Here is a 12178-nt window from a genome sequence, read left to right as displayed (position 1 = left end):
AGAGAAAAGATTTGAGTGGATGGTTTTCAGCTGACATTCATTCTAAAGCCAAGAAAAAAAGCCAGGTTCAGAACTAAGTGTTTTAGTTAGGAAAGATGACAGAGGTTCTGCTTAGTCAACAAAATGATGGACTAGGTATTAGGACTATCTTGTACCTCACTGGTACAAATTGGCATTATTATGCTCTAATTGTATTTTGAGAGAAAAGTTTTATTTTAACAGGAAGGGTGATATATAGGAGGAGCTAAGATGGGAGGGGTACCGAGAGGAAGGAGTAAGGAGAGGAGAAGAAGGAGAGGAGAAGCTAGGTGATGAAAGAGAGAAAGAGAGAGAAAGAGAGGGGGGATATGGAGGCAGTTGTTCACGTGTCTCCACCAGTCAAAGATAGTTGATATATCTAGCCTGGGTATTGGGTTACACTTCTGATTGAGCAATACCAAACTTATAAAGCCTTTGATTAACATTTTTTAAAAGTGTATAAAAGCAAAAAGGAAAAGAGGCATGGGATAGGGTTTTTTTTTTGGGGGGGCGGGGCAATGGGGAAAGGGGATGGCATCTGAAATGTAAATAAAATATCCAATAAAAAAGAATTTTAAAACATGAAGTCACAAAATTTGCAGGAATATAGGTAGATGGACTTAGAATGCATGATACTAAACAAGATTATTTAATTTCAGGAAGAAAATACATACATGTTCTTACCCATATACAATCATAGCCTATAATATATACACATATTTGTAAAGAAATGTGTATGTATAGAATAAAATTTAGAAAAAAGTATAAGAAGAGGCAATATTAGGTGACAAGGAAGAACAGAATGTAGGTAAAAATGCATAATAATTTAATTGATAGTGAAAATATAAAATTACAAGTGAAGTTCCAATGCTTTCAAATGATTGTTCTAACTACATTTAATTCCTTTGAGGTATATAGAGTTTGGGTCTAGGAAAGTGCTAATAGGATTGTCTATACTAATCCACCTGCATGCTATTATTAGTGAGTTCATTATGTATATAATAAAACAAACAATAAAGTATTGAGAAAAACAATAGATTTGGAAGAGTTCTGTGCTCCCACTCCCTTTTTTTTCTATTTTATGGAATAGTTTGACAAACATCAGTGTTATTGCAAAGTGTGGTAAAATGTATCAGTAATACTTTTATTCCTAAGCTTTTTTTGAGAGAGAGACTATTGTTCATGTGTATGTTTAGTGTATGTGTGTATATAAGTTTATGTGTACATTTATATGTATGTGTACATATGTGTTTATTTCATCTAAAGCCTTGTATTTCTGTACATGTATGTAAGCTAGAGATATATACCGAGTGTTTTTCTCTAGTTCTTTCCAGTTATTTTTTAATCCGGGGTCTCTTTCTCACTGAACCTGGAGTGCCTAACTCAGTGAGACTATATGGCCAGCAAGCCCCAAGGATCCTCCTGTGTCTTTCCAGCAAGGGATTACAGATATGGGTGCCTGGGTGCTGGAGGTTATATGCAGGTCCTCATGCCTCCTAGACATGCACTTACTGTATGCACTGTCTCCCCAGTATTGTGAGACCTTGTATTACTGATTTTATTTCATTATTTGTTGATGTGCTCAGAAATTTTCTATCTTCTTGCTTCACTTTTGGCATTCAGTTATTTCCAGATTGGTCAATTTCTTCTGAAATTTCCTTATTATATATTTATTCAAAATAGTCCTTATCATGGATTTCTCTGTTGTCAGATGTAATTTGCCCTGTTTCTTTCAGGGGTGTACACTGTATACTTACTAATTTTGTTAATTGTCAAAGAAATTGAACTTGTTTCATTGATTCTTTCTGTTCTTTTCAACCTGATTTGTTTTTGTTTTGGTTTTTATTGTTTGTTTTTACTAATTCAGTTTCTTTTCTAAGAATTGAACAAAAGCTTGTTTCTTTTTATTTTAAAAGAGTGTTTAGCTAGATGTGCTCTATTTCATTTGTCTTGGTTTGCTGTGTTTCAAGGAATTGTAATTTTGTATTCTGACCTCCTCAGGTCCACTATGTTTGTTTGTTTGCTTGCTTTTTAAAATGCGTTATACAGGATCAGCAATATGCACAGTCAGTATAGGTGCCTGCTGTAAACCCTGACATCCTGAGTTTGATCTCTGGGATTCATATATTTTGTTGTTAAATGCAGGTTTTTTAAATACACATCATTGTGGCAACTTTTCTGTTTTATTTTATTTTTTTTATAATCATCAAGACATTATGATAAATGTTAGTAAATATACATTATCAATAACATTGTCAAGCCTCAGAGGGTTAGTTTGTGTAAAGCTACATATCCAGAAGGTAGAAGAACATACATTATTTGGTTTCATTTTAAGAATCCAAATTCTACTAATTTGGATCATCTGTATCTTTGTAAAATTCAAGACAATTATAAATGTATTTAATACATTTTCTTAAAATATGGTTTGTAGTGATTACTTTTGCTAAAACTGTTTCACATTTGAAAATAGTTAATATGTAAGATATGAATTTATGCTTATAACCTTTTAAAATTTAACATTTTCCCATATGAAAAAATAGTGGTTTTGATCGTCATGTTTTGAATGAAAGAAATAAATATTTTAAATTTTATCTTTTCATTAATTAGATTGAACTAGAATTGGTATAAAGTGCCAGAATTTTGGTTTATAGTAAATACTAATGAAGACCTCCAAACTCTGCCACCCAAAACCTCCAAGACACCATACCTGGATGCAATCAGCAGAGGTTTATTAGGGAAGAGAGCTGGCAGCCAGCGGTCAAACTGCACACTCACACAGGAGTAGAGTTTGACAAAGCCAGTCAGTCTGAGGAGGGTTTTTAAAGGGGTAGAGCACAAACCAGGGGAGTAGGAAGGGAGGGTAAAGGGTTGTCAAGGGTACATAGCATAAAAATAGTGGAACATTTCAGAGGAACCCACCCTAAATGATTTAGAGTCATGTGAAAATCACTCTGCACACTCATTCTTCTCAAGAATGTATTTTTACCATGTCACTGTGTCCTACCCTGTCGTTACCAACTATTTCAGGTTAACTATTTCTCACTTGCTCCAGTCATAGCCCCACCTAGATAACTTGCATCTTTTTTGTGGTCAGGAATGTGTCTTCCTGCTTTGGGTCTACCCCACCCACAGGTAGATTCTTTTCCTTGAGGCTTGAGGGCCTGAAATCTTACACTCAGTTCTGCCTTCTGGAACCTGCATTCTCTTGCTCAGGTTTTGGGTAAAGAAAAAGCATATATACACACACACACACACACACACACACACACACACACACATACACACACACACACATATATACACATATATATATAATATCATAAAATGGTCTTTATAATTTTTCACTCTACACTAAGATTATGGCAGAAAATATGGTGACATGGTAGGTCAGATGGCAAATGCTCTGTGAAGGCTATGATATAATGTGTCAGTTTACAGGGACAGTGGGGCTGTGGAAAGCTGTCTTTTGACTGGCAAAGTACCAGTGTTCTAGATTACAGAGGAGGACATTCTGGTAATGAAGTTCACAATCCATTCCCATGGATGTTTGTAGATGTTGTAGAATTCTGCAGATGTTTGCTGAGTATGGCATACGTTTTTAGAACAGAATTGAAACCGAGCTAAACATGTGAACTGCTATGATTTGTCCTGATTTTACAGAACCAAGTTAATTAATTTGATAGCCTTTTGGGGCCTTCCTTATCTTGGTAATTGTTTACTTTGAATACAAATTTCATCTGCCTTGAAATAATTTGCTTTAAAGGAACATTATTTTGTAAAGAAAGTAGATTTGTCTTCCTGTAGTATTGGATTGCTTATTGAAAAAATAGGTTTACTATTTTTATTGTGTATTTTTATGATTTTAAGTCAATTTTAGTTATTGAACTTTTATGGGTAACAGTAACTGTGCCAATGAGAAAATTAAAAGTTTTTTAAGTTTATGATTTTGTATTACAAAATCGTACTTACAAACAATGAAGATGGTAGTTACTAAAATTTAATATTAAAAAAATTAGTACATTTTGATTTCTTTGCTTGTGTGGTAATTTAGTCCCTTTAAAAGCATTTTTTGGCAGTCTCTTATATGAAGGGAAAAAAAAAAGCTTAGGACTAAAAGTACTACTGATGGATTTTACCACACTTTGAAATAACACTGATGTTTGTCAAATTATTTCATAAAGTAGACAAAAAGGGAGGGGCACAGAACTCTTCCAAATCTGTTATTTTTTTCATACTTTATTTTTTAATAATTTGTTTTATTATATGTAATGAATATATTGAAATGTACTATAATAATACTATTGAATTGCATAGGGCTAACAATTTTCTTTCTAAATTTTTATTTTATTTTTTTCCAGTCTGCTTTTATACCATTTTAATTACATGCAAGTATTAATGTCAGTTCTAGGTTGAGGAACTAGTGATACAATAGATGCATATAGTCAAGGCACAAGTAAGACAAACACAAATAGTCAAAGAACAAGAAAGGCAGTAAACAAAGTCTGGTGATCACTCCCATGATCACTGTTTCTTAGGGTTTATCAGCATGACCAAAGTATCTGAGCTTACTTCCCTGTCCTAGCCCAAGGTCATTTTCATGCCTGAAACCTACTTCTTTGTTCTAGCCTAAGATTTAGATTCCTGCCTGAGATTACTTCTTTGTTCTAGCCTAATGTCAAATCCCTGCCCAGTAGCCCATTTCCTTGTCCTTGGCCAATGTCAGATTTCTGCCGAGAAGACCTAACAATTTTTATTTGTAATGGATATACAAGTCATAGCTGTAAGGTGAAAAAGAAATTTTGAAAAATTATATTGCTTCTATTTTTATCAGTTTTATAAACCATTGCATTTTTTTCAGAATTTTTCTATACCTTTTCTGTTTCTTTGTTGATTTTACAAAAGTGAGCTTAAAAAAATAAACTCGGTTAAATCATAACTATTTCTTTCCCTTTTCTAGGTTGTTATGGAGTGGATGGGGAGAGTGACTCTATTATGAGTTCGGCTTCTGAAAACTCCACTGAGCCTTGGTTTTGTGATGCCTGTAAATGTGGTGTATCTCCTAGCTGTGAACTATGTCCTAACCAGGATGGGATTTTCAAGGAGACAGATGCTGGAAGGTTGATGTTCTCATTATTTTGTGTCCATATGCCTGCTTCATAGCATATCTGTTTTAGATTTCCTTTTTCTTCCATTTGTGACTTTTGAGTCACAAACATTCGTCCCATCTTCTTGGTATAGAGGATTGAATTGGCTGTGTAGATGGATGAGGGGAAGAAGAAAGACCATCTCTCTAGTACTTATATTTGTTTTTGCACTCATCATCCCAATTACTGTAAAGAAGCACATGATAGTTTCTCAGGTAAAGATTATAGCGCCCAAGACTCTTACTATTTAAATCATGTGTTAACTCAAGACTACAGTCTGGTAAATAGAGAAATTTCAATACGGGTCTTATCTCAATTCAGGAGTATAATATACAGTTATTAAAGTGGAGAAATTTTAGAATTATTAAGAATATTTAAGAATTAAATAACAACTTGAGATTAAAAATTCTTATTTAAGAATCATTATTTAAAAATTAAGATTATAGTCCCAAAGTACATGGAAGTTATAAATGAATTCTCGAAAGAATTCCTATGGATGAAACATAGATGAAAGATAACCAAAATTAAGGAATTATCCTTTTCCTGATATTGGATTTTAGACTTTGTCACAAGTTGTACCAAGTGGGTGCCAAAAACCTTTTCTGCTTTATCTGCCAATCTTCAGATCTTAGAAGTAGGTGGTGGAAGACTCTGGGGAGCCTTAGCTTACTGGGGACCCCCTGACTGAACAACGAAGAGCCCAGGATCAATACAAAAGCAAGAGGCATTTTATTGTTCCAGCATGCTGGGGTCATCCTGCATCCAAAAGGAAAGGCGACCCCCCCCCACCCACCCCCATAGCTCATTCAGTGAGCTTTTATCCAGTTTTTAGGGCAGCAGCCATTAGGCACAATGTGATTGGCAGAACAGTGTAACTTTTAAACTGACTTGTCTTTAGGGAATGAGGTGGCAAGGACTTACCCTGTCTATGGGTGGTCAACCGTCCATCCTGTGAAACATGTCCTGATCTGCCGGTCGGTTCCCCCACTGTGGTCTGAGGAATGTCAATTACCCTTTTCCTTCTGGAGGACCAAGTGTCCCATGACCAAGGAATGTTAATTAACCTCTCCCTCCCAGAGGGGCGGGTGTACCATATATGATATGATAGCATAGAGTGTACAGTGGGGTCTTCAGAAACTTGTGCTGAGGTTCCAGATCTCTTGTCACTTAAAAAAAGAAATGAAGTAAAAAATAGTAAATACTTTGACATTATAAACTAGAACTTGATCTTACCATATAGGTGCATTCTTGGACTATGGCTTACAACTGTGACTTTAGTAAACAATAATAGTGTGTGCTTTTAAAGCATTTTGCCTATGTTTATATTTTTTGTTAGTTTGTTTTATTTTGTTTTTGTTTTTATTTTATTATGACTTTAGGGAGGTTCCTTAGCCTCATAATTATTCCTTAGTTTGGTAGTACTGTTGAGGAGCTTCAAGTACACAACTCATATATGATAGTTCCTGGAACATAGTTGGGTTATTCACTCATAATGATGCTACAATTGAAAGATTTAGAAAACTTATGAAAAATACTAGTTCCACCAAGAAAGCGGAACTGAATGTAAGATTTTAAGCCTTCACTGCCCCGGGATACATTCTACATTCTGGGAAGTAAAATGAATTATCTTCCTCAAAAGAAAGCTGGGCTTTTGTTTTGTTTTTCAAACTGGCCTTACATCACCATGATGGAGTTCTCAAAGTTTCAATATTCAAGATTAAAAGTCACCAACTGGCCTGTACACAGCTAAGTAAATAGAACAACACTGCTTAGAAGAAAACATGGACTGTGTAAGACCCCCATGAAGGGAGGACCTCCCTCAAGCCTCAGGAATTCGTGGCTACCCAGGATAACTCACAAGACACCGTTCTTGATGCAAACAGCAAGGCCGAGACTCGTAACCCATGCAGGGGCAGAGGAGTGTCGACCACAAGGCAAGGGAGTACAGGGTATAAAAAGGAAAAAAAAAAACACAAATGAGAGGGGGGGAGGTGAGGGGGAAACTAAGAAAACATAACATAAAAACAGTGGAAAGTCCCAACCCATAATTTAGTCAGGGTCATGTGGAAAACATCTTGTACACTTATCTTTTGTAAGAACGTAACCTTGCCCAACCATTTATCTTTCGGTCAGCTAGTTCCTGGGACCACCCAGATGACTCGCATCTTTCTTTGTGGTCAGGAATGTGTCTTCCTGCTTTGGGCCTTCCCCGGCTTTGGGTTCTCTTCCCTGAGATTTCCTGTTAATTTTAAATTCTGCAAAGTAATTTGTAATGTTTTCTAAAAGAAGACAAAAGCAAGCTGTTTAAGCATTGAGACTTAGTAGGAAATATTTATATTAGCTACTCTTCATATTACATGTATAGATACCTTTCTATGGGTGGTCTGGAAAATTTTTGTAATAGACTGTCTATAAATACTTGCTCATGTCCATAGTCCCATGTAGGCTAGAGTAGAAGTTATGGGCATTCATGTCTTTTGCTGCATTGTAATGCTAGCTTGATTTAAGACCAAGAAGGAGAAAAAGGTATAAAACTTGGATACGTCCTTTTGTATTCTCATCTTCATGTAGGAAGCCCAGGAAGAGGAAGAGTGGTGTATAGATGGGCTGAAGATGTTTTAAAACTGATTTATTACAATAATTTAACTAGACATTCCTCTATGGACGTGACTCACAATTTCTACATGCAAAGTGATTTCATATGTGGAAATTGCTGTGTATGATATAATCTAAATGTTTATTTCACTTCTTAAATAATATATATTTTATTTAACAAAGAAAAGCAAGAGAAACTGAGTGACCATCCTGGGAACAAGAAGAGCCTGAGTCATCTTCCTTTACCACCTTTGTAGGCTGTCTTTTTGTGTATTTCCAGTGCAATATGGCTCAGATTCATTGGTCTTCTTTCCATTTTAGTAAGCATTATGATACACTGGAATAGTGGTTCTGAGCCTTCCTAATGCTGCCACCCTTTAATACAGTTCTTCATATTGTGGGGACCCCAGCCATACACTATTTTCATGGCTACTTTATAACTTTAACTTTGCTACTGCTAAGCTATAGTGTATATATCTTTGTTTTATGATGACCTTAGGTAACCCCTTTAAAAAGGCTGTTTGATCCCAGAGGGGTCATAACCTACCAGTTGAGAGCCATTGCAGTAGAAGGACGGGAGCAGCAGATTCCTTAAACATTACTGCTTTCCTTTTCTAGACTTGCTATATTTGAAATATTCAGCCCTTTGAAAACATTTCTTGATTTGCAAATGAGAACAATTTGCCATCCATAGGAAACATTTAGACCCTTTAATTTTCATTGAGCAAATGTTACTAAAGCAAAGACAGTGAACTAAACACTGCTTTAATCATTTCACATTCACCTGTATCTAAGTTCCAGATAGTCTGTAATGTTCTTTACCTAAGAGACACTTAATCATTGGTTCTGTGTTGAAGGAATAGAAATAACATTCTGCAGATATTTTTAAAATATTTTTAAATATGAGGAAAATATACTACACAGAAAAAATTCTTCAAAATTATTCCATTAATATAATTTTTATTGTGACATAAGAGTTTTTTCAAGAAGTATATTACTACTTGGTTGTTGCCTGACTATAAACAATATATAAATTTAACCAAATGCATTGATAGTTTCCATTCTAGTATGACAGTCTGCCTCTGTCTTTTGGTGGTTTTGTGATACTTGTTTTCTGCTCCTTTTCCCAACCAACATCTGTCATCATAGCTCCAAGCAAAATGGATGGTAAAGTAACAAGGAAGATTTTCTTGTTGTTTTGATTTCCCAATACAATTACATAAGTTCTAAAATACGTGAACAAAAAGTGCTCAAACGAACAGAATTGTGTTAGCAATAATTTTCAGTGACTTTGATACTTATTTTAATAAGGACTTACTTTGGTGTTCTCATGAATAGCTGAGCAAAATGATACATTTGTGTGCCAGTCACACAGAAATGGCAGTTGAGATCTTCACTGCACATCTTAAGAAGGTCAGTACAAAGCAAGCAGCCAGCTGTTGGTTTATCAAAGGTAAACTCCTGTAGAGAATGGCAGCATTTAATACATCAGTGAGCATGAGCAAACTGCACAGATTACACTGAGAAAGTGACTGCTCATTGAGATGCTATCTTTATACTGAACTCCACAGGACGCATATGGAAGGTTGGATTAAAATGTTCTATCAAGAAAATTTCAGAACTGTGGGGTTTTTGTACAACAAAAATGATAAACATTTTAAACTGTTTTCCTGAATACTTCTATAGCATGATTAAGTCTTAGTCTTTTAAAACTCGGTACATCACAAAACCAGAACCTTTTAAACTAGGATAAAAAGCAAAAGTTGTCAGTATAGTCACAAGGTTCATAGAGATTTGCAATCTCATTTTTATCCTTTTTCTTATACAAGTGATGCAAATATGGTATTTACATTTCACATAGATATTCAACATTTTGTTTGTCTGCAAGCAAACAGATTAACAATAATAATAATAATAATAATAATAATAATAATAATAATAATAATAATAATAAAATTAATAGCTCAGAGCATTAAAGGAAATTAGAACCAATTCATTGTTTTTTCAGTATGCTGAGAGTGAACATATTTTAAAAAGTGTTAAAGCCTTGTGCAGACTTTACACAATGTAGTTGTAGGTGGGTTTGTAAATTTTAGTTCATAGGCTATATAGGGAATAGAGGCGCTGAATGAAAACATGACATTCTTGCATCATTATAACACTGTTTTGTACCTTTTCCCAGCCACCATCAAAAGTTAAACTTTCTACCAAAACTGTTTTAAAATATACCCTTAGGGATATCCAACACCCTTGGGGGGAAAAGTAGCAGTAAAGAAAAGTTAACCTAATTACTGCAGAATAACTTCCTAGTTCTTAAATTAGAATCTTTAATTCTAAAAGTACTCACAGTAATGAATGTGCATATCTTGTGTTGAATGTGAAAGTGATGTTTTGTTATCCTTGAATAGCAGTCTTACGCAAATATTTAAGAATAACAGATAAGACCAAAGTGCTGTGAATCTTAAGTGAAAAGCAATTATGGTTCCTAAATCTCCATTTTGACTAGATTTCTAGCGAGGTAATGCTCACAGCAGGCATGCATTCTGTGATTAATTATCTGCTATCATTCTCTATGTATGCTGTAGTTTAGTTAAGAGTCTTCAGAGGAGGATTTAAAAAAAAATCTAATAGAATGCTTTCAATACTATTTTAAGTTGGAAGATACTTTATGTTCAGATTTTACGTGAGAATTTTAGGAATGCATTTGATAGCAGAATTATGTCTTTTCTCCTATAGATGGGTCCACATCGTTTGTGCCCTATATGTTCCTGGAGTAGCATTTGGAGATATTGATAAATTACGACCAGTAACATTAACAGAAATGAACTATTCTAAATATGGTGCCAAGGTAAGGTAAACTTTATGATTAACTAAAATTCAGGTTTTTTGTTTCTTTACATAGCCTTTTAAGCTTATGGTACTACAGAAGTGTTGATTAGTAAGCATGCTTCTTGAGGAGCTCTTAGCACTAGGTCATTTATTATTGTGTTATTAATTTGTTATGTTTTGCTTTTGTATTTTTGAAGTAATATCTCACTGTATTTCAGGTCAGCTTCAGACATGAGATTGCCTCTTCCTCAGTTCAAAGACTATATATAGGGTCACCATGCTTGATTTGAATCATATGTTGATAGTTGTTTCTCCAGAGGCTTATTGATTAGTCTAATTTCAGATAACCCTTGCTGTAAAAATGGATATTAGTTGATACAGTTTCTTTTCCTTAGGACCCAGAGAAAACCTTGTTACACTCAGTTGGATCAAATGAAATCTCTCAACTTTAATTTTAAAATGAATTTTATTGAGATTAAGAAAAAGAATATAATAACCACTCTTTAATTTATTTTGAACATGTGTCAGCTCATTACTACTTCAACTTTTGTTTAGTGTAACGAAAAAAATGATCAAATTTTTTCAACATAGTAAAATGATTATATATATATATGTGTGTGTGTGTGTGTAAAGTATTTATAAGCCTAAGTGACTAGCTCCTAAGTCTTCATATAGTACTATTATTTGTTATTGTTGCTATCATATCAATTTAATTTAGAGTGATTAGAACTATATAAAGAATTTTCTTTTTTATTGGAAAACCCAGCTTACCTGCAGTTATTTGCATTGACGCTCTGTGTCTCTTGAGTATTTTAAATATTTATTGGATTCTTCATGAGAGGTTAGTATTGTTTCAGAAATACTTTTGCTGTGAGAATTTTTCTGTGACTTTTGTAGGAGTGTAGCTTTTGTGAAGATCCCCGCTTTGCTAGAACTGGAGTTTGCATTAGCTGTGATGCGGGCATGTGTAGAGCCTATTTTCATGTTACCTGTGCCCAGAAGGAAGGCCTGCTTTCAGAGGCAGCAGCAGAAGAGGTATGTTTATTTACCTCATTAAGTATTGGCTGCTAAATGTGTTCAGAAGACTTCTCATGTCTGCTGTGTCCTGTAGCAATCATAAAGCGTTAGGGAAACTTGATACTTAAGTTTTTGACCAGACCACTGATTTACACTTTTGAATAGTAAATGACTGAGTCTTATTAGTCTTAAAACTAGTTATAGCACACTGGAAAGTATATCAGAAGTGTTATAGTAAGTTCTGACAGATAAAACATAATGCAAGGTGTCTTGAAGTGTTGGTATTTGACAGATTTTATACAGAAGAATGAAACTTTCTTAAGGCAATACTGCTCTCTTTGTGTTCAGTTTTAGCTTCCTAGCATTTTTTCAGGCTTACTGGCTTTAGATTAAGCAATTATTTGATTATGAAGTGTAGTTTTGGAACTCCTTAAAAATTTAAATTGTTTCTAGAACTCAGTGCTTCAAATTGTTTTTGTAACAATATAAAATATGTATTTCTAAGTTCTAAGCTTTGGAAGTTTCTAGAGATTACACACAACATAACAGTGTAACCTTAACTATGGTAGTAGTTT

At 34.4% G+C, this 12178-nt stretch overlaps 1 protein-coding gene across 6 annotated transcripts in view; it reads left to right on the top strand.

Annotated features, from left to right (window-relative positions):
• The window catches only part of Phf14 (PHD finger protein 14), a 199169-nt gene that overhangs the window by 46936 nt on the left and 140055 nt on the right, over positions 1-12178 (top strand). For all 6 annotated transcript variants that reach the window (XM_034519007.2, XM_034519006.2, XM_034519005.2 and 3 more), the window contains 3 exons: positions 4976-5135; positions 10494-10605; positions 11484-11621. In XM_034519007.2, the coding sequence (XP_034374898.1) occupies positions 4976-5135; positions 10494-10605; positions 11484-11621 (410 nt within the window). The remainder of the gene's footprint in view (positions 1-4975; positions 5136-10493; positions 10606-11483; positions 11622-12178) is intronic.

The sequence above is a fragment of the Arvicanthis niloticus genome, chromosome 15 (assembly GCF_011762505.2).
Source record: "Arvicanthis niloticus isolate mArvNil1 chromosome 15, mArvNil1.pat.X, whole genome shotgun sequence".
Taxonomy (NCBI): Eukaryota; Metazoa; Chordata; class Mammalia; order Rodentia; family Muridae; genus Arvicanthis; species Arvicanthis niloticus.
Note: the sequence above shows the minus strand (reverse complement) of the source record. Positions and strands in the feature narration are given on the sequence as shown.